Source organism: Equus caballus, chromosome 28 (assembly GCF_041296265.1).
Source record: "Equus caballus isolate H_3958 breed thoroughbred chromosome 28, TB-T2T, whole genome shotgun sequence".
NCBI classification, from domain to species: Eukaryota; Metazoa; Chordata; class Mammalia; order Perissodactyla; family Equidae; genus Equus; species Equus caballus.
Genome location: NC_091711.1, coordinates 21116578 through 21140223, shown reverse-complemented (window position 1 = coordinate 21140223; position 23646 = coordinate 21116578). Strand labels below are relative to the sequence as shown.

Genomic DNA, 23646 nt, shown 5'->3' with positions numbered 1-23646 from the left:
GCTTGTTTGATTTTTAAAGCCCTCAAGGCGTTAGGTCCACTGTACCACTTTTTTTTTAAGGTAGTGCATCACAACCTCTAAATGTGTTTTCAAAACATAGAGAAAGAGTAAGTGCCGAGTGGCTTGGACTTGAAAGCACTCTTCCTCGAGCTGGAATTTACTTTGTATATTTGTTCAGTTCTTCAATTTCATATTTTAAAACTGAAAGACAAAATTATTTGTCTTGGGCGTTTATTAGATGCCCACAAGAAATTGCTATTGATTAATTCTTTCTAAACTTTTCTATTATTTTTTTGGCAGAAATAGCATTTTAGAACACTGATTTATCTGTCTATATACTCTCTCTCTCTTGCTATATATACTGTAAATAGACATAGTTTATTTAGCAAATTCAACATTCAAATAAAATTTACAGCAATAAAATAAGATTTACAGAAGGACTCTAATGTGAGTACATTATTAGCTTGCAAAGAGGTCTGGCATTTTCCCCTATTTAGCCACTCCTCTTAGAATTCTTTTAGTTAGCAAGCATCCATGGTACTTTTAAAATATGATTACATTTTTATTGTGTTACGTTATTCTCACCAAAATTCAGTTAACCACATTTACAGGTATTTCTGTCATCAAAGACTGAATGTCATGATGTATTTCTATGGCCAAATACATCTGTGGTGGTAAAATCTTCCCTAAGGAAATTAAAATGCTGTCTTTTAAAACTTTGGATTAATAAGGGATTCATTTGTTTACTCTCCAAACATTAAGAAGCTGTTCTCAGTGTTCTGGTCCAGAAGCGCGAGAGGTGAGTAGTGGCTGCCTCCTAAAGCTTCAGCACACAAGGAAATCAATAATCAGAGCATAGTGGCAGCTGGTGAAGGACCAAACGCAGCTCACTGAGTGCCTCAGGGGACAAGTCCTTGACTTCGCCCCTAGAGACTAGGAAAGGTTTTCTGCAGAAGGTGCCATTTGAACTGAGGGAGGGAGAAGCTCGTTTCGTGAATTACAGTGGTTTAACATTAACAAGAAGGGGGTGTGGTGTCGGTGCACAATGGGGTGTGAAGCAGGGAGAATTGACAGGGGGCCTCCTGAAGAGGGCCTTGAATGCCAGGATGAGGAATTTGTGCTTGCTTCCTGTGGATCAGCGCTTCCCAAGCACACTTCTGATGGAGTAAAATTAGTTTGGAGACTCACCCTGCATGTTATCAGACAGCTCGGAGAAGCTCATGAAAAAGCTGTTTAACTTTCTTTAAGGATTGTGAACAAGGGAGTGATGAGATTTGCATTTGTAAAAGACAGGGAATGATTAGAGAGGGAAACATGTTGGGCTTAGATGTGTTAAATGTGTTGCACATTGAAAGTAAAATATTCACATTACAAGCTGGAGGCTCAACTTTTAAATTAAGATTGCTCTTTCATTGAATATTTTGAGAAACGCTTGATTTGAACTTTATTTTTGTGTTTATCAAAGCAATATATGCATAGCATTTAAAAAGACAAATTGGGGGCCCCCGGTGGTGTAGCAGCTAAGTTAGCACGCTCTGCTTTGGTGGCCCAGGGTTCGCCCATTTGGATCCGGGACGAGACCTATCACCACTCATCATGCCATGCTGTGTGGCAGGCGTCCCACGCATAAAGTAGAGGAAGATGAGCACGGATGTTAGCTCAGGGCCAATCTTCCCAAGCAAAAAGAGGAGAATTGGTGGTAGATGTTAGCTCAGGACTAATCTTCCTAAAAAAAAAAAAAAAAAGACAAATAGTTCTATAAGACTTCATACCTAAGTCCCTTACCACATGTCATTTCTTCCAGCACGTTTTTTGACTAAAGGGAAACAACTATTTTAGCTGTTTGTTTTCCTTAGTTGTTTGCCTCCCTGTATCTAAATGGTATGATCATAATGTGCTTTTTGATTTTTTTAATATAAAGCATTGCTGTTGACTTTTCATTAAGGAAGATAAGGATTTAGCAGTTTCCCACAGGCACACGTGTGCATTCATACACACTACCTAGCCTGTCATTCTTCTGGCAGAGTTATATCATAATTTTGGATAGGTCAATATACAGTCCTTGTTGTGATGGTAAATGCTGTTCCAGGCTGAGCCATGTGGTCTACTATAATTACTTTCACTTTTTACTTCCTTGCAAAACTTTTTGTATTCCCTTTAAATTCTTCTTCATTCTCTTTCTTAATTAAAAAAAAAAAAAAAATTTTTTTTTTTTTTGCTTAGTTTTTTTATGTACTTAACACTGATTTAGCGTCAGATTCTCCTTTCGTGTGTCAGAAATGTCTGGCACTTTGACCAGTTTCGCCTTTTTAGAGATGTGTCTCCCACATCTCCGATATGCTGAGTCTGAATTGGCTGTTTGCTGGGCCTGCTACACAGCTGTCTTGTTTTCCTCTATTCCTGAGGATTTCCTTTACCCGTCTCTTATGTTGCATCTTGTATTTCCTGGATTTGATGTCATCCTCTTTTTTGGTTTGCTCCCTCTCGTGGGTAGAGCCATCTCTTCCAGTACTTCTGAGAAAATGGGTTTGTGAGAGTTAAACTTTTTCGTAATGTTTATGACTGAAATCTCCAACCTCTCCTCACTCTTGATCCTTAATATGACTTAGTATAAAAATCTAGGTTGAAAATCATTTTCACTCAGAATTTTGAATTGATTTCTCCACAGTCATTACATACCATTTTGAATTTTGACCTTCCTGTTTCTTTTCCTTTCTGGAGGTATATGTCTTTCCTCTTTGTTTTCAGTCCTCTGAAATTTCATGATTGTTTGTCTTAGAGTAGCTTTTTACTATGAAAACTCATTTTCGTCAGTTTTGTGACATTTTCGTAAACTGGTCTTATTTCCTCTCCACTGTTTCTTCTTGGTGGATTACTCCCCGTGATTTTGGACTTAGCTCATTATCTTCTCTTTTTTCCTGTTTACCGTTCCTTTGTCATCTTGCTTTATTTTCAGGATATTTTCTCAACTTGTTTTTCATTTCTGTTGTCGTATATTTAACTTTCAAGACTTGTTTTTGGATCTCTGAGTCTTCCTTCATATTTAACATCCTGTTCTTTCATCGATGCACCTTCTCTCTTGCTAAGGATTTGATTTTTTTAAATAAGCTCTTGTCTCTGCAAAGTCTGTCCCCCGTTGTGCCTTTTGGTTGAGTCTGTCTTTCAGGTTAGCGCCTTCCTCAGAGGTCAGGGGACTCTGGTTGTCTCTGCATGCTGACAGTGGAAAGCTGGAAAGCTTTGGGCCTGCAGGAGGGATTTGTCAACCAGAAGCTTCTCAGTAAAGCGTCTGGCTTGTCCATTTCACTTCCTTAGGGAAACTTTATGCAGTATTTTTAGGTCTTTTCTCTTGAAATGATCAGCTTTCCCAGAAAAGAATCTTCAAATCTGCTGCCTAGAGGGCAATCCTGAGTCCTGGTATTCTGGGAAACAAGTGGCGAAAGAAGGGCAGTGGTCTCAACCTTGTCAGCGAGAGTTACTGTTAACCCCTTCTTTGTCGGTATAGCACCTCTCCACGCAGCAGTGCTTCATACCCTTCAGTCTAGACATTCCTGTCACACCCTCTCTAGTAAATTGGCAGGCAGTCTGCAAGGTCAGGGGAGGCACCAGATTGCCTGGTTGCATGGACTTGGGAAGGGGCTCTGAGGATCTAGCTGCCTTTGCTCTTAATTTTGTTACTAACATAACACACGTACAGAAAAGTGCTGAAGTCATAAGCATACAACTGAATGGGTTATTACAAGTGAACAGACCTGTTCTATGCAGGGCAAGAAATAGGATATTACTAATACCCCCAGACGCCCCAATCATGCTCAATTCTAATTACTGCCCTCTCTCTCTACAAAAATAACCAGTATCCTGAAGATTACTCTCTATTAGACATTATTTTGAGTCCAGCTTCCTTTATTCATTATGCTCATGAGATTCATTTATGTTGCTTTTTATAGCTGTAGTTCACTCATTAATCCACAATTTATTAATCCATCACGTTTTATTGTTGGTAGACAATTTTGTTTTTAGGGTTGGACCTTCTGAGTACTTCTTCAGTAGATTTTCAAGAAATCCTCTTGTTTTTAATTCCACCTGCACCCCTATATCCAGGGCTACCTGGTGCTGCCAAGTCCTGAGCCTTGCATAGGAGAGTTCTGTGCAAAAACAGCCACGTTCCCGACCGCTGGCTTAGGAATCGGCTTTCTGCGGTCTGCTAGGTTACTGTTTGGTTATCTGCTTTCTAGCCTCTAAAGGTTTCTTGCAGCATTTCCTTTCCCACTAACTTTGTCCTTGTGGGTTTTTATTTTTTCATATATCGTTTTCTGTGACTTTCGGAAGGAACTTCGGTAATGCCTTCGTCCATTACTCTGTTTTTAACCCAATTTGAACTTCATTTTCGATGCCTCCTTCTTTATGTCTGATTTCTACTCAGGTAGAATGTTTTTCTGAGAGATAGTATCTTAGCATAACGCTATCACCTTCTTTTACAATAAATTTGTCAATAATTATTAAATGTAATAGTAAATTTTTGTTTATTAATTATACATTATCCTTTCAAATATTTGAAAGTTACATTTTAAACGTTGGTCTAATTCACAGAATTTTTTTTGATAGGGTATCGCTGGAACTGACGTCGCTAAAGAGGCATCTGATATTATTCTCACAGATGACAACTTTACAAGCATTGTTAAAGCAGTTATGTGGGGACGAAATGTTTACGACAGCATCTCCAAATTCCTTCAGTTCCAGCTGACTGTGAACGTTGTGGCTGTGATCGTCGCCTTCACGGGCGCGTGCATCACCCAAGTAGGTGGACAATTTGTTCATTAAAACTTGTTTATTTTAAAGGAAAAAAATATGTATAATCTGCCTTTTTAAAGTACATAAATATTTAAGCTGAAGCTTAATATTTTAGGTTAACTTATATAAAAATGTAATCCTGTTCTGTTCTTGAAGTTTTTAAATACAAAAGGCTTCCTGAAAATTGCCGAGTCCCTGAATAGTTGTGGGATGTCTATTAGGAAACGTCTCTTTTCTAGGATTCACCACTTAAGGCTGTGCAGATGCTGTGGGTAAACCTCATAATGGATACACTCGCTTCCCTGGCTCTGGCAACTGAGCCCCCCACGGAGTCCCTCTTGCTTCGGAAACCTTACGGTAGAAACAAGCCTCTCATCTCACGCACAATGATGAAGAATATTTTGGGCCATGCATTCTATCAACTTGTCGTCGTCTTTACACTCTTGTTTGCTGGTAAGAATTCAACACCTGATGAAGCTTCACTTGTTTCCGTTCCAAGCTCATATCCCAGATGTTTTAATGTTACAAATTTTTCAAGAACATAAGTTGTTCTGTTTCTGGCTCCCCATCTATCTTTTGTTTTTCCTCTATCAGTGATGCTTAGTAAGTTGTGGGAGGCAGTAGGTTAGATGGTGGGGGAAGTAAAGAGAGTCCTGATTTCTTGTCCTGGTTCTGCCACTACTTAGAGATGGGATCTTGAGCTTGTCGCCATAGTTCACTTTTCTCATCTATGAACAAAATAGTTGTTCTTGCTAACCCCCAGGTCCCTCCCAGCTTTGCTGTGCCATCATTTAAGATCAAATAAAGGTCTGACTGCGTTTTATTATTGCATACTTCCTTGAAATGTTAACTTATTTTGTATGATAATTACAAAACAGTAATTTTTCATTCTTTCAGGAGAAAAGTTTTTTGATATTGATAGCGGAAGAAATGCTCCTTTGCATGCTCCTCCTTCGGAACATTATACTATTGTTTTTAATACATTTGTACTGATGCAACTTTTCAACGAAATAAATGCCCGGAAAATTCACGGTGAAAGAAATGTGTTTGAAGGAATCTTTAATAATGCCATCTTCTGCACAATTGTTTTAGGCACTTTTGTGGTACAGGTGGGTAATTGTAAAAGATAGTTTCAAATCTGATTATGTGGGAGACATTAGGTAAACAGGTGGCTTGTTCCAGAAATTACTTGACTGCAATGTGTGGAGTTTCTGTGTATTGCCTTGATGACATCAAAAAAGAGTTTTAAATCATAACTCGAGTGAAAATTGGCCCTAGCCTGAAACTCTGTGTGTGACAAGAGTATATGAAGCTAGTCCCGCTTTCATTGCACTGGTCCTCTGGTCGTGATGCTTCGCCCCCTGCTCTGGTTCTGATTGTTCGTTCTACGTCATTATCATGAAAACTGCTAGAATTCTTATGTAATTTAAGGTAAATCTTACAGTTTACCACTTACTAGTTTAGCTAGAGTGATCACTTCATTGCTTCTAGCCATTAATAGCAGTTGTATTTCTACACTTGTTTACTATTAAATAATAAAAGTTTTGAAATGAATATTTTAAAATCTCTGTGATTCCGAATGACTGCTTCCTCAGTTGGTACATGACTTTTTATTGTTCTCTTCTTAAAGATTGGCACCTGAGCTAATGTCTTTCTCTGCCAGTCTTTCTTTTTTTTCCTTTGTCTCCCCAAAGCACCCCAGTACATAGTTGTATATCCCAGTTGTGAGTGCCTCTGGTTGTGCTATGGCTTGAACAGTTCCCTGTCCGTACCCAGGATCCGAACCGGCGAAACCCTGGGCCGCCAAAGTGGAGGGCACAAACTTACCCACTAGGCCATAGAGCCGGCCCCATGCCATTTTTCAATTTTGTAATATTGTCGAAGCAAGGCACAAAAGAAAGTAGAAAGTGAGGTTGAGATTAAATAGGGAGGACCAAAAACTTTCCCACTTTTTAGAGGTCATTCTAAGAACAAAACTGAGGATCACTTTGCATATGGTGATTTTTTTATACAACTGTGTATTACACCTGTGTTTTTATGTCATCTTGGATTCTGTGGTGCTCTTCCATGTAAGTGATTGTTAATAGTAGAATCTGGAATCAAAACAGGTAAGTGAATGATGCATGATCACACCAGAAAGTCAGTAAACACAGTAAAATTTAAAATTAAAAAGTGAGTTTTTTCAACAATGGAATTGGAGTAATGATGGTGCTTGTTTTGAAATGATGATCCAAGAGTTTAAAACAGTTTGTTCATCCTCTTCCTTGTTCACTGTGGATACTGAAACCCAAAACCCTAGACTTAATTATTTCTGTAAAAACTGTTTCTGTTTTAGCTTTCAATTTCTGTAATTCTTAGGGGCAACGTTGCTTACTTGCGATGTAGTTTCTGGAAGTATTTAGATTTTATAAAAACCATTGTTCATGGCATGCTAAAATTTTAGTTTTTACTTGTTTATGAAATTAGAGTTATTTTATCTGTTTTTAATATAGGAGAATTGCAGAGATTTAACTGCCCCTCTCTATCAAGCAAATCCAGTAAGTTAGTTCCCAACAAAGGTTGATACACCCCAGACAGATCATGTGAGGTGTCATTCTTCAGTGCCTTGTAAATAAGCCAGTGCTGCACCAAGGGTGGTCTGCAGACCAACCACTGGTCTGTTTGTTCCAAGTGCACAGTGAGGTAACTAGCCTGTGCCTTCCCGCCTCCCTGTGTTTCCTCTGGGGTTGGTGTGTTTCGTTTCTGTTGGGTAGTAGGGGTGGTAGCAGTGCTGTGCAGACTGTGTGTCAGCTTGCACTCTGGCGCCTGTTCCTCATCCTCTTAGGGTGGCTCAGCACCTTGAATAGCACTTTTGTAGACAGTCAGCTGGGTAGGAAAGCATGACTCTTCATTTACACATAGCTCATTTTGTTTGTTTCTGAAACAGTGTAGCCAGAGTCTTGATTATAAATCTGAGGTCCCTGAAGGGTTGTATTAAATTTAATTTGTCTCTTTTATTTACTAGCTGATTCTCATTCTTCACTTTTTTTTGACTGATCATGAAGTATATAATAATCCTTAAGTATTTATAAATATTTTTAGTTTCTTTTCTACCTTGTAGCAATTAACACAGTATCAGTATTTTCAAAATATATTCCATTGAAGTAGTAGTCCCTTGAGTTGCTCTTACATCCTCAGATTAGTGTAGGAAATTGTGCCTGTTCGCTTATTTCTTAGAGATTCTTGAAGCAGTCTAACATAGTACTTAAGATTATGAACTTAGGAGTCAGTCAGGGCCATGGTCAAATCAAAGTGCTGCCCCTTAGTAGTTGTGTGACCCTGACTAGCTACAATTTCTTCATCTGTGAAATGGGGTAATAGTGTTAGTTCACATGACAGAATGAGTGAAGAATTAAGAGAGACAGTGCAAGTAAGTGCCACAACTAATTATACAGTTATAGTCCAACTCTAAAATGAAAGATTATTATTTCTAGGGAAACTAAATCAACTATCATATTAATCATTGATTGTCTCTCCAGCATTTTAACATCCTCCTTTTCACATCCCTTCTTATACCAAAGAAAAGATAAAGTTTAAATTAAAAAACAGAGAGAGATTGAGAAAACTCATAAAAATGTTGAGCCTTTTTGATGCACATTATTTTCTTGGTTTACAAAAGAAAATTATTCCAGTTTGATATCTCTATTAAAATTCAAGCAAGATTGTCAAGTCACTTATAATCCAACTGGTTGGGCTACTAACAAACCAATTGGGAATCTCTCTGTACAAGTATACAAATAATCTTAACTTTGAAGAACAGTGGAATTGACAAATACATATCGCTTGAATTGGTTAAAGTACAGCCCCAAAGAATGGAGTTTGTAACTTAAAAAAAAACATTTTTAATGTTAATACCGAAATGATTCTTTTTGATTTCAATATTTGGCAGCTCCTAACTGCCATATCAAAGAGAGGCCTGTCAGACACACAAGAGGATGAATATTATTATTTAACTCTTAATATTCCCATATACGCTGTTTTAGGTCTTTTAAAATAAAGAGGGAAGCATAAGTGTGTATTATGAATTTTATTTGTGTGGATCATTGGACTTCTCTCTATCAGGGAGAACAAATTTTGAGGGCATACCACCTGCGTTAGCACAGATTTCATAGAACTTTGCAAGTTGTTTTTCTTTTCTCAGAGTCCATTTATATTTGTCCTAACATTTAAATGTTAACTAGGAATGAACAGCTATGTAGAAGGAAAACAAAAAAGATTGAATATTATGTCTATTTTTCTATAACCTATAGTGTTTTCCACAAAAGTATACTGTCTTTTGCAGGAAGGCCTAAATTATTTAAGGAATTATACTAAATAGAGGGGACTATAGTTACTTCAGATCATAACGGAAACAGTGTAAAGTTGTCGTGAGAATTGTCTTTTTGAATTTTTAGTAAGCTTAATTTGAACACAAAATATGCATGCATTTAAATGTGGAGGGGAGATTTTACTTTATTTGTCTTATTTTCAGCTGCAAATATCATGTACATCACCATCAGACTGACAGTTGTTTGGCTTGAGTTTTAGAGGACACATATTTGGGTAATTTTTGAAGTATGTGAATTGTAAAATTTAAAAGACTTAAATAAATTTACTCTCGATTATTCCTCCAGATATTAATCGTGCAGTTTGGTGGCAAGCCTTTCAGTTGTTCAGAACTTTCAATAGAGCAGTGGCTATGGTCAATATTCCTAGGGATGGGAACGTTGCTCTGGGGCCAGGTAAAAATCTCATCATTTGTTTGTTCAAACCTAAAGTGACTTTTTTCTTTTAATTTCTTTAAAAGAAATTGTATTTTCTTTAATCAGTTCTGTTACTTGATTCTAAGTAGTTATCATTCTGGGTCAAGAAAGGGCATTCAGGAGTAATGTTTTTTTAAAAAGTAATATTTGTTCTAATATGTCACTTGCTGTTTTGATTATGCCTATACGATAAAACACTATTTTGATTTCTTACGTAGTTTTTTAATGTGTTTTTTAGAGATGATGTATTGATAACTGGTTAGGATGCTAATATTGATACTTTTTGCTCTATGACCTATTTTTGCCTTTTCAAAATATGTTTATGAAAATATTAAAAATACTATATACTTTAGACTTCTTACCCTTTTTTATGTAGTTTAATAAAAATGTAGCATAGGAAAAATCTTCAGTTTCAGTTCACGTGGAGAATGTTTCCATAAAAATAGTGGTATGTGGAATAATGAGCCACAGAATGACGTTTTATATTATTGGGATCGAATTGCTTTAACAGTGTATATATAAAATACAATGCCTGTAAAATGAGAGTTACTTCATCTTACTGTAGGCAGCTGACTTGCAAATGTTACGTCATTATTTTTTAAAAGATAAGTAGTAATGGTGTGTGCATTCTTCGTTTTACGTCCATTACTATTACTGTAAAACTAACTGATGGAGAAGCTGTACTAACATTTTCGTAGATGAAAGTTTACATGTTATGCTGTCTAACTGGAGTGAGCTAATTTATTGCCATTCTACACGTCTGTCAACCCAAACATCCAGGGTTTACTTACACTTAACGCAGTCTTCAGGTGCCTTTTATCTCACCTTTTTCTTAATTGTGCTTCTAGGTTCTGATGTTTCTCTTCTTACTCATTTTGAAGACCTCTTTAACTGAGATCTTCTTTTAAGTAGGGTGTCCATACTTGGTCCACCTTTTTTTTTTTTTTTTTTTTGATTACTATTCTGGTTATTTCATAATGTTCCCTCAACAAGACAGAACCCACAACCTTGCCAAAAGAATCTGGCTAATTTCAGGAGGAAATTGAGTACAGCAGACGTACCCAACAGGCATCAGTTACTATCTCTGGTGGACGTCGTCTGTTGATGTTAAGCGTGTCGTGGGAGAAAGAGCACTGATTTTGGTGGTCAGGAGACCTCAGGTCTCAGTCACTCCGTGAACAAGTCACTTCTCATGTCTCTGAGTCTGTTCCACCTCTGTAAAATGAAGTAGTTGGACTAGACGTTCTCTAAGCAGTTCTGGTTCCGACTGTGCTCTTTCCCCTGACAAGCCCGACTTCCTTAAGGAGTGACTGCTCACACTTAGAGGTTGATCCGTATTTATTGGTGCTTTTTGTATCCTTTATGTTTTCTGGGGCATCTCTTCCTGTTGGGTGTCATTATTAATCAGTGTTAATTCAATTTTAAGTAGTTGCATTTTATAAAAAGTGAATACATTTAATAAACAACAAGCTATTTTCAATTTAACCTTGAAGATTTTTTGAATTTTGGTATGTTTTTCTCATTGAACTGTTACAGCACTAATGAAATGTAAGCTTATTTTATCAATAAGATCACCTGCCATTTTTATTTTATTTGAAACAGATACAACTAATATGAGTTTAAGTAAATATATATATCAAAGCATGGTTGTATAATTTACTGTCTTGAATGTCCTCAATAAAATATGAAAAATGTAATCAGGTTATTTCCATTCAGGAGAACTTTTTACCCTTCCAGACTTAAATCTTTTGTGTAGCTCAGAGAAGAATATTTGTGTTCTGAGGAAAAAAGCCTCTGATGGACAGGATCTCATTGCCTCGTTGGTAAAGATAGTTGGCTGTGCTTGCAACTCTTCATACCCTTCGTGTTAAAGTTGATCTGTTTAATTGTGCCTGATAGCATTTATTTCTAAGTTCTTTCCCCTGTGTTGTAGCTTATTTCAACTATTCCAACTAGCCGTTTAAAATTCCTAAAAGAAGCTGGTCATGGAACACAGAAGGAAGAAATCCCTGAGGAGGAGTTGGCAGAGGACGTGGAAGAGATCGATCACGCTGAAAGGGAGTTGCGGCGTGGCCAGATCTTGTGGTTTAGAGGTCTGAACAGAATCCAGACGCAGGTATGGGCCTGGTGGAGAGGTAGGAGAGGTGCCGGGAGCGGGAGCCGAGGGCTTTTGGACCTGGGGAGGAGGTTTGAATGTGCTCCTGAAATTCCTTTCCAGCCTTCCCAACCCACAAAACTTATTCTTTTGAAAAATAATACTGATGCCTGGAATGAGTGGAAGTTTTAACAGATCATGAAAGAATGTGTCTATATGCCCCTAAGCTCCTTTTTTCCTAGCTTTTTTTCCCCCCCTTCATCTCAAAATGCTACTCTTGCCTGTTTATCTGCTCTGTAAAAAGTGCCTTTTTCTTTACTTTTTATATGTTGATAGATGGAATGGTCCTTTCTCTTGTTCTCTCTCTCTCTTGCTGAGCAAGCTGTCACAATCTCTGATTCCTTGCAGATGGATGTAGTGAATGCTTTCCAGAGTGGAAGTTCCATTCAGGGGGCTCTAAGGCGGCAACCCTCCATCGCCAGCCAGCATCATGATGTAACAAATATTTCTACCCCTACACATGTAGTGTTTTCCTCTTCTACTGCTTCTACTACTGTGGGGTGTGAGTGTGTGTTCCTAAGTGCATGAAATTAACATTTCCTACTTCACACACCTAACGTTTCTCATTTTCTCCTTAATGTTTAAATTCATTGTTCAGGCTTTTCATAAAGCTTTCTTTTCGTAAAGTGGATTGAGACCTCAAAGTGTTGTCGTTGTTGTTGTTTTATTTCTTAGAGGGCTAGATAACAGGCGGAGCAATTGCAACCAAAGATTAGATATGAAGTCTGTGGGCTTGTCTCTGTGCTAACTGGGATGGTTAATAGGGGGAATAAAATTGTAGCTTAGACTTTGTGAAACGACTATAAATTTTTGAGTATATGCCTTTAAACATGTTCCTCCTGCATGGTTCCCAGAAGCATGTGATTTGAAACTGATCTAACAGAACCAAGAAATTGTGTTTTTAAAGCTGCAAAGGAATTTAGCATTTTGACTTTTATCTCGTTCAGTTTGGAAAGTCAGTCAGCGCCCCGAAGGGAAGTTCTCAGCGTAGAGCCTGTTGCTCGGCCTTCTTAGCCTGGACTTGGTGGTTTTGCTTTGGATTTCTTTTTTTCTTTTTTTTTTGAGCGGAGGTCCCTGTATAAGCTTTAAAGTTCTGTGGTATCCGTGGGGTGTTTTTGTTTGTTTGTATAATCAACTTAATATAAAATTGCATCTTAGATAAGAAATATTCTGTTGTTTTAAGTTTTCCACAGCAGTAGAGAAAGGGTACTATTGAGTCATTATTGGGCTATCACATGTCATAATTTCCATTAATTGACTAGAATAACAAATTTTCGTTCAGGTTTTTAGTAAATGGCAAACTCCCTAAAAGCCTTATAACCCATATCATCCTTAGTGCGAATTAGGGTCTTGATTTCATGGTGAATTCTCAGTATATTGGAGGCACTAAAGATATAAACCCAGCCACCTCTCACCCCTACTCCCGAAATCAGCTGAAATACCTAAGTTAATCTTTATTTGGGTAGAGATCTGTCTTTTCTGTTTGGTCTTCAGCCAGGTGAGGCAAAGAGGAACCTTGGGAAGCTGGAGAGAGGAGGAATCGAGGGAGAAAGCAGTGCTGTTTGGAGGACGGTCTGCTCAGGGCCTGTTTGCTGTTGCTTAAGTGATTTTCCTATGGTATTTTTGAACGGTGTTTTAAAACAGGCAGAACAGGAACTGGCCCCATTTTACAGGTGTGAAAACTGACTTGGAGTTGAAATGACTCATCCATGGCTAATAAGCAGAGGCAGCACGATGTAGAGAAAGGGCAGACAGTTGCTCTAAGGACAAACTGACCCTGTAATATTAGATAGGATGTTAAGTTTATATACATGGACAGATAGGAATCTTCCTTTTAAAAACTGCCCAGGCACTCCCTGCCTGAATGAGTGGTCAATGTAAGCTGCCTGACTTTGTGCCTGGGACAGCTAACGTCTACTGCACCCTTCCCTCTGTCTGTCTGTGGATTTCACATTGTTCCTGGCTCTCAGTGGCCTGTTACCCCTTATCCCTTCTTCTTCTTCTGTTAGGGTTTCTTTAGTTGTGTTCCAGAAACACTTAGGGAAGGCCTACCATATGCCAGGCTATGCTAGAACCTCCAGACCACGTAATCTAGTAAGGGAAACAAGTAGTTGGGAATTTCTACACAATAGTGAAAGATAGAATATTATAACAAGGTCCTTAACCCACCCTGAGAAGTCAGGAAAAATCACCTGCAGGAAATGACTCCTGAGCTGACCCTTGATGGAATTCACTAGTTGAGGAAAGTGAGACTTAGTGACATAGTTTGATACTAAATGTAACAAAATATAAGGTGTTCGTGAGGCTAGAATGGAAGGTAAGTGTCTGTTTATATCCTATAAGAAAGATCCAAAAATAAGACTTTATCCTGAAAGACTCTCTCCCCTCAAAATTTTAAATTTGAAGATTTTAAACTGACAGACAATTTGAAAGATTAATACATGAATACCCTTCACCTGCATTTAGCACTCCTTAATATTTTATGACATCTGCTTTATCTATCTATATATTAATAGGTACTTTTTTCTGAGCCATTTGAAACTAAGCGGGGCAGTTATTGTAACATTTCATCTCTAAATGCTTCAGCATGTACCTCCTAAGAAGGAGAAGTCCCCTGTACAATCATACTATATTATCACATCCAAGAAATTTAACATTGATACCATTTTATCCAATATACAGTCCATCTTCAGATTTCTCCAGCTGCCCCCAAAATTTCCTTTATAGCTTTTTTGATCCAGAATCTAAGAAAGGATCCTCAACAGTGTGTGTTATGACCCTTTAGTCTCCTTTAACCTGGAACCATTTTCTCCACCTTTATTTTTCATGACATTGACTTTTTGAAGAATCTGGGCCACTTGTCTTATAAAGTGCCCTAACTTCTGGATTTATCTGATTGATTCCTCATGTGTAGCTTCATGTTAAACTTTTTAGACAGATTTATCTCATGGGTGTGTATTATATCTGTTTTTATTTTAGCAAAATTTTAAATAATGGACTTTTTTCATTTGGAGAGTGTCACATGACCTTAGGTCTGCTATATTTCTCTGTATAATTGTATTCCAGGCTTTATGTTAAACATCCAGTCAATCACAAACTGTGTTTTGAGACATAGCCACCCACACCTGCCCAGGCTCTTTTCTGGTACGCAACTGTATATGAAAACTGAGAGTTGCTGGGCCCATGAGGCCAGGGGAATGGAGGGGTATTTCAGAGAGCAGCTAGGGAAGGTTTGCAGCTGTTACTTCATCAGGGTTTGAGGTGTTTACTTCTTTATTCTATATTCTCTGTTCTGGGAGCATAAGGAGATATCGAGGGCTCATGGCACATCTTCTCCATGAGATTATCATTATACACTAATAGTTGCCATAATTATATTGCCGTTACCTTGAATTTCTTTCAGCCTTGCTGGTGAAACATTGTCTTAGGTGGTGCAGAACATCAGCCAGTATATAGAATTAATTAGTAGTGTTAATATGTTTCATGAAAGGTTTCATTTCCTCTGCGTTCCTGCCCTAATATAGAAGAGTCTTAGAAATATCTGTGGAGGTCAGACTTCTGTGACTCTTATTCGGAGTCTTTGCTTTGCTAAATGGAAGAAATAGTAATCCATTTCGACTTCGTCTTATACTAAGCTTGAAATGTCTCTGGAGAGATCATCCTTTTTCCCTCATTTATCAGTCAGATCTTTACTCTTAAAGATTTCTAGACAAAGGATTCTATACTTTTTCTTTATTTATAAAGCATATCATTCTACTATCAGTCTTCCCTGTTCGTATGTTCTTGTGCTCAAGCAATAGTTAAGCCTTCCTGGAAAGGAGAAATTGAGAGAAAATTTGGTCTTCTAGATGAAGGGTTGGCAGACTATAGCCTATGGGCCAAATCTGCCTGGTTGCTTGTTTTTGAAAATAAATTTTTATTGGAACACAGCCACGCTTATTGATTTCAGTATTGTCTCTGGTAGTTTTTCCACTACACGGGCAGGGTTGAGTAGTTGCATCAGAGACCGTATGGCTCACAAAACCTTTACTCTTGTCCTTTACAGAAAGTGTTTGCCAACCCCTACTCCAAATAATTAAAACATTATACGTTACGCAGGTGGGTCTTACTTTGAGAAAATTCAGTATGCAAATACCCAACTTTGGAAAACAACCTAGAATTTTCTTTCTTGTTACAAAATATTTTTTGCTTTATCATTGCAATTCCTTAAGTTAGTGCACATAGTAAAAGTAACGATGAATAGAAATTTTAGAAATAGGCAAACTGTTGTTGAAGATAAGGTATATCAGCTAGTGATTAAAAAGTCTCATTTTAGAGCTGTCCTTGCATCCCACGTTCTCGGCAATAATATTGTCATTCTCTTCTGCTATCAAAAGTTAGGTTTGTATTTAGGAAAATGGGTGCTTTAGCAGGATGCATGATCTTGTTTTGATTTGTTACTGAAATTTAATGTATTATTTATCTTGATAATCATTTTCATTTTCTTAAAATTACTTTATGATTATGATCATCACTTTGATTTTTTTGTTTATCATATATCCTTCATGCAGTGTTTTCCTCTGTTGAATAATTTCCTCTTTAAAAATTTTTCTGGACATAGGGATTATTGAATTTTTCTTAATTTTAGGAGTTACTATGTTGTGCATAGTAGGTCACAATAAATATTAAAGGAATTGTTAAAAGACTGGATAAAATAAGGCTTGATTGTGAGGAATGGGTAGTTAGGCTCACTTCTTAAGTCTCTGTTTAAACTGAATTCTTTGTGGTATTAAAATAGTTTCCTACCTAAGTATTGTGTACACAGTTAGGCTTTTTAATTACTCAGAATTGTTACGGTCCTGTGAGAATTTTACATATAAAGGTAAGATATCAGAGCAAGTGTAGGTCAGCTCGATGTCATCCTTAGATCGAGAGTGCTTTCTTATTTATGTTCTTTGTGAGTAGAAAGTACAACAAATCTGGTTCAGTGATCCGTGGTTAAAATAAACTTTATTGTATGTATCTAATATGAGAACTGTTCTTTGAAAATTGTGTTGCTTTGAAGCATTTCTGAGCTGTCCTTTTCCTGTGCACATACTAACCCAGCCATCCTGTGGCTGAGTAGTGGAGTCAGCGGAAGGCAGCTTAACCTTAATCTTAGGAAGTATTGTATTCTGGTGAAGTGAGCTATAAAGTTAATGTCCACGTATTCTCTTCTTTCATTGACTTCCAAAGAACCGGGAATTGGCACTCCCGAAACCTTGGTTCTAAGACACTTTGGCACTGATTAGGAGTGACTTGATAAGTCAGCCACCATTCCTCTCAGTTGCTCAGTTTCATCATTTGCAAAATGGTTAGAATAAAGTAGCTCCAATATCCTTGCAAGCTCTGATGTTCTCAGATAACTTAAGAAGTTCTTTCAGAAAGAACAAAAATCTTAACCAAAATTGAAAAGTTTTTGTGAAAAGGAATCTAATTTCACCTGCTGCAGATGTGTGTGTGTGTGATCGGGTGTGCACACACGCTTCACCTGCTTGCTCTGTACCCTCTGCCCCCCTGGGAGCTTGCTGACTCCCACATCTCTGACTTCAGCGCACGCCTTTCTCCTGAGCTCGGGATGTCTTCACTTGGGTGTTCTGCAGCTCCTCAGATTTAGCATCTTCCAAAAATGGATTTATTTCCCCCTTGATTCTTCGCTATCTCCCTCTGTCCAGACTGCTCAAGACAAAACAAGGCAGAAATGCCAGCAACCAAGTCAGATAAGCAACAACTGCAGGGTCGTCTTGACCAGTTCACCCCACCCGTCAGGGTTGCTGGCTGACCCTGCAGTTTGTATTCTCCTCTGGACCTACTGGCCACTGACACCAACAGATTTTTTTTTTAGAGTTTATCTTTTTGCTTCTTTTAACTGTATAGTTTATCATTAGGACACTGGGGATACCTACTAAATGTCCACATACATAAAGTGTGAATTGTGAGGTTTCACAAGAAAAAACAACTCAATGAATGATTATAATGGTATATTTAGCAGGCATTGTTTACACACCACATGTAAAACATTTTACGTCTTAGTAAAGGCAGAACAAGAGTAAGAAAAGAAATTGAAAATGTATTTGCTGCTAATAGTGTCAAATGAAGGCACTAAAGTACAAACACGTGAGTAGAATAGAATTATGCAGTAGCATATGATAAAGCAGCACAACACAGAGAGTGGAAGCTTGCTGATCAAAGGGTGGATTATGGTCCAGTAGCTTCCGCATCACCTGGGAGCTTGTTAGAAGTGCAGGATCCCAGACCCCTACTGAATCAGAATCTGCATTTTAACAAGATCCCCAGCTGTTTCATGTGCACATTAAAGTTTGAGAAGCCCTGACATTGACACTTGTGAGCTAACCATGTTCTAAGCCTGTGCTTGTACTAATTCAATCTCCCATAATAATCCCCTAAGTAGGCATCATTGTTATTTCCCATTTTATAGTTGAGGAAATCTGTTTGTCTGGGTTCCTCATCTATTCAGTGGCAGAGCTGGAATTCACACCCAGACATTTCACCTCTGTCTTCCTTGCTCAGCTGTGCTGTACACTCTCTCTCTCTGTAGAGGGCTAAGTGAACAAGGAGGAAAGCTGCCCACAGACAGGGCTTGGTAAATCAGGGAAGACCACTTTGGGGAGAGATGAGGTTTTAATCAGAACTAGACAGATGTTGTTACAAATGGCAGGATTCCCTTCTTTTTAAGGCTGAATAGTATCCCATTGTATGTATATACCACATCTTCTTTATCCATTTGTCCATTGATGGACACTTAGGTTGTTTCCATATCTTAGCTATTGTGAATAATAGGAGTGCAGGTATCTTTTCAAGATCCTGATTTCAAGTCCTTTGGATAAATTCCCAGAAGTGGGAGACTGAAATAGTTAAACTTATGGAAGCAAAGAGTAGAATGGTGGTTACCAGGGGCAGGGGATAGGGGAATGGGGAGATGTTAGTCAAGGGTTACGAAGTTTCAGTTATACAAGATAAGTTCTGGAGATCTAATGTACATCCTGGCAGCTAGAGGTAACAATACTGTCCTGTATACCTGAAATTTGCTAATTGGGTAGAATCCTAACTGCGGTGATGGCCATGTTAATTAGCTTGATTGTAGTGATTATTTCATACTGTACGTGTATATCAAATCATCAACTTGTACACTTTAAATATATACTATTAAAAAAGAAGGCATAAGCTGTTACATTTTTTAACAATACATTCAAATATCCTTTTGAAAAAAATGTATAAATGTTTTATGAAGTGATTTTGGTGACTACATCTTTTTTTCTGGAATGTCAATGTCAGTTACTTCTCTTAATGTTATGAGTAAACGATGTCTCATTACAAAACAGGACTCATTAGAACCAAAACAAAAGCAAACACTGTATCTGAATTGATATGTTACAGCAGATGCTCAACTATTTGGATTTTGTCCCCTTTTTTTTTTGGAAAGTCTGTATGACACTGGGTTAATGAGACCTAACGTCGGGGTGTGTATTTGTGTTAATTGCCCCTTAACCTCTTTTCCTCCATATGGCTGACTTCTGAGAAGGAAGGGGAATCATTGGGCTGTATGTTTAGGGGCAAAAATACTGGAAAACTTTGTGTCTTCTCCTTGGGAAATTTTTCACAGAAGAATCCCAGAGGCATATTTTTGTTTTTCTTTTAAATCTTTTCTTTCCAGTGAACTGTAGTATATAAATTGATTTAAGTTTTAATCTGTTATAGAGAAAAACACTAACACTTTATAGACAAATGGCATATACTCAAATATTTATAGCTGTTTAATGGCATTTTATAGATATTTATTTGGGTTTTGTCTTTATTTTTATTTTTTAATTAAGGGAGTAGTGGGGTAGATGTGAGTTCATTGTGGCATTCAGCTTCTATTTGCTTGGCTTTTTCATAGTCGGTGACACCCTAATTCCTAGCATGATAAACAGTAACCCTCTGTGCTTGACTTTGTTTAACTTACTTGAATTGTTTTCAAAAACTGTATTTTTTTAATTTAAAAAAATCAGCTACAGCTTGTGTATGGTTAAGTTTTTGTTTTGTTTGTTTTTTGTTTGATTTTGTTAGTGGAAAAAATCCTATAAAATGGCTATTAAATTTTGAGCCAGTGACAATGAGATTTTCTTAATATTACTTGGAATTCTCTACCTCTTAATTCTTAGAGTATGTGGTTTTGTTGTTCTGTAGTGTCCTACTAAAATATTCATTTTTTTTACAGTGTATTGCAAGTTCCACTGCATTACATGCAAATATGATTCACTCATACCTAGCTGTTTGTGGATTCAGACTCATAAATGCACCATTTTTAAGTTAACCCAGTAGTGTACTGACATCCTTCTGTGTTTTCTGATATTTACAGATTCGAGTGGTGAATGCATTTCGTAGTTCTTTATATGAAGGGTTAGAAAAACCGGAATCAAGAAGTTCGATTCACAACTTTATGACACATCCTGAGTTTAGGATAGAAGATTCAGAGCCTCATATCCCCCTTATCGATGACACTGATGCTGAAGATGATGCTCCTACAAAACGTAACTCCAGTCCTCCACCCTCCCCCAACAAAAATAACAATGCTGTTGACAGCGGGATTCACCTTACCATAGAAATGAACAAGTCTGCTACCTCTTCATCCCCAGGAAGCCCACTACATAGTTTGGAAACATCACTCTGATTGTAAGCTGAATGTTAACACACTAGCTGCATTGTAAAGAAACAAATTGAAACTGGGTCTTTTCACACATTGTGACGGACAAGATCGTATTCTTGTCTTTGGACTTCAACAGAAGACACACTTGTACGAATGTAGATTTATTTTTTTAAAAAAAAGCAAAGCTTTCTGCCAGACTGAGGGTGCTTTTTGGGGGGTGGGAGAAATGAACTGACAGATAAACAGTAACTCAGCGTAAGTTGACCTGTGGATCATCAGTGGTACCTAGGAATGGTCCTGAACAGTGTAATGTAGACCTTTAGTTTATCTCCATCCTTGATGGGAGAGAGTTAGGAGGAAAGCCGGGCAAGCAGGCAAAGAGCCCTGGATCATTGAATCGATACTTTAATTTCTGCTGTTGGCTGTTAATAATTTGGATTATTTATGTTTATAAATGATACAGATCTGTTTACAAGGTTTGTAGATACTTTTTTTGTTCCTGTTCATAGATGGGAAGCTTCCTTATAACTGATGCAGAGAAAAATTAGTCCTTCAAATACTGCTGTATTTTCAGGAAAAAAAAGGGGGGGGTGTTTCTATTGAAACTGTACTAAATTTTTGCCTACAATTTACCTTGTTAAATATTGTAGATAAATTGCTAATACTAATAGCCAAATAGATAACACTAATGCTTTGTTTAAAAAAACAAAAAAAAGAAAACAAAACAAAAAAACATGAGCAGTGGTGTTCTAATGAAGTTATGGCATCTGTCCTAATTAGTTTCTTAAATACATTTACTACTTAATGGTTTTGAAAGAACTGTTTAATTTTTAAAATTTTTGAAAACTTGCTAATAACCTTTGTTCAGAATTTAGTAGATTGTTTAATGCGGGACATCAACTACATAATGAAAGATGCTTGAAATGCTTTTGTTATTTCAGGCAAATCAAATTAAATCAAACTATCAAACTACAAGAGAACCTTAGTCCTTTTTGTTTTTGTCTAAACATGTTAGTTCAGTGATGTCTTGGCGAACTGTGAGTGAACTGTATTGATTTTTCTGATAAATCCTTAGGACCCTTCATGCAGCATGAGGGCTGTTGGCATTTTGAAAAAGGTTAATAAGTAGAAGCATTCATGTTTTCCTTTTGTTTTTGAAACTTGTTTGTAAACATAAATAAATATGCCCTTTTATTGAATAAATACATGGCACTGTTTTTTTAAAAAGAAATTTCAGCTTCTTTCCTCAATTCTGCATATATGGTACATCAGTCTGTTCCCTTTAACCGTAATTGGAGTAAATTTCAAGATGGTAACAGCCCCATGAAGTGCCGCTGTAATTCCTTGGTGGTAATCTAATAGAACCATACCAAGAAAATCACCATCTGACATATTCTGCAGAGAATTTAGTTTGCCTAAAATAGTCTCAGTTTAAAAAACAAAAATGACCACCATTGTCTTCGATACATTTATTTTACTTCTTAAGTGGCCAAATAACACATTAGGTAAAATGAGATTATATGAAAAGGTGGAAAAGTTCCTAAAAAAAATATTTAGATGTATTAACGGTATGCTCGAATGCCCATCTCTAAGCCAATTGGATTCTTTAAGTCTTTGTTTCTTCCTTTTGTCTATCTCCTCCCCTTTTTTGCCTCTGTCTTTACCTTTTAGGAACTGGCATTGTATTAGGGCCCAGATTTCACCAGATACACAATCCTCAGGCTGACGTAAAGTTTACGAGGACTACTCTGACATCTGAGAGTGCTGACCCAGCAGGAAACATTTAGTTGACGGTGCTTGATATTTTTGGTGGGTGGGGGAAAACCTTTTTCTCTCCATCAGTCCTTTGCAGTAATCCTCTGCAAGTATTAGAAATACATTGGCTCTGTCAGCATTTGTAGTTGTACATTTATTCATCAGGTATTTATAGCAAATCATACTGTAAAAAGAGGTAGCATGATATGCTGGAAGGCGTACAAGGCTAGGAGTCAAGACCTGGTTTCTAGTCTTGGTTTTGCCATTAACGTGCTGCATGACCTTGGGAAAATCATTTACCCTAAACAAGGGTGGTGGACTAGACTATCTCGAAGAACCCTTTCAACTCTAAAATTGACCCTATCAACTGGAGAGCCTGCAAGGCATAGGGAATAGAGAAAAGGGAAATGTTTTCAGTTTTCTTTTTTATTTTGGTTATGCTTAAATATGAATGTAATTACCAAAAGATTTAGAAGTGCATGTGCTTTGGAGGATTTGTATTGAGCTTTTACAGTATTCATTTTTCAACTCAAGGCAATGGCTTTTTACACCAACTCTAATCCATAAACGGGTCTTAAGACATCCATGAAGTAGTAGCAAGACATGCTTAGTGTGTATATCTCTCTTTGAGACACTGTAATTTCTACCAGAAATTTCCAGAGCATTATGTAAGTAGAAAAAAATGCAAGCAAGCTGTTAAAGATCTTGGATCCCATATATAATATGTATAGCGGAAATCAGCATCTGTAATTCAATCACTTTTTCTCTTTTATCCTCTAACCAAAAAATTGTTTAATTTTGCATCCCAAATGTTTTTAATCTTTGTATATTTTTTAAAAATCTTTTTCTCCTCATCATTGCCTTTTTTGTGGTTGTAAATAGACTTACTTGCACTTTGAAGATGAGTTACTCCTTGTCATCTTACAAATATGTGATATGGTAATTTTCATAACAGATGTCAGTTTTGAACCAAGAAATGGTGATTTGTTTATAAGAAAAAAAAACTGGCTTCATTTCTGTGAAATTGCTCTTTGAAAATTTCTTTTTACACGTGTAAGCCAACTGAGATACCGTGATGGTGTTGATTTCTTTCAATGATGCTTACCATCTATTTTAGCCACTGAGCCTTTTATTATTTGTCTATTTGTAAAGTTTATTTGTCTTAACTCATTTAATAAATATACTGTTTATCTGTTTCTGAATGGGGACTGAACTTTTTGAATATTTAAGTTGATCTGAACATCATCTTTTGGAATTACCTTTTTCTGCTTGAAATTTTAAAAATCTGATTCATGAAAATTCTGTAATGTACTTGAAATGTTATGGTTGTGTTACAGTGAATCAGTGTTCAAATGTGCAGGATCTTGCCCCTAGAATGAAAGTGGGTATATTTTCCTTACTCCTACCCACTGACTTCAGTCCTTGCAGCACAATAGATCATTGCCGCAGTCCATGAAAGTGTCATGTTTTGGTTTGGGAAGAGATTAGTTTTTCACATT

General features: G+C 37.2%; 1 protein-coding gene across 4 annotated transcripts in view; it reads left to right on the top strand.

The window, feature by feature from the left end:
- Nucleotides 1-23349, top strand: part of ATP2B1 (ATPase plasma membrane Ca2+ transporting 1) — a 66745-nt gene extending 43396 nt beyond the window's left edge. Inside the window, exons 15-21 of one of the 4 annotated variants that reach the window (XM_023631606.2) lie at nucleotides 4603-4794; nucleotides 5028-5241; nucleotides 5686-5897; nucleotides 9441-9548; nucleotides 11503-11685; nucleotides 12073-12159; nucleotides 20105-23349. In XM_023631606.2, the coding sequence (XP_023487374.1) occupies nucleotides 4603-4794; nucleotides 5028-5241; nucleotides 5686-5897; nucleotides 9441-9548; nucleotides 11503-11685; nucleotides 12073-12159; nucleotides 20105-20416 (1308 nt within the window). In that variant the 3' untranslated portion in view covers nucleotides 20417-23349. Of the gene's footprint in view, nucleotides 1-4602; nucleotides 4795-5027; nucleotides 5242-5685; nucleotides 5898-9440; nucleotides 9549-11502; nucleotides 11686-12072; nucleotides 12225-20104 lie in introns of all 4 variants that reach the window. The other 3 variants (XM_070253951.1, XM_070253950.1, XM_023631607.2) reach the window with 3 other exon arrangements.
- The last annotated feature ends 297 nt before the right edge of the window (nucleotides 23350-23646 follow it).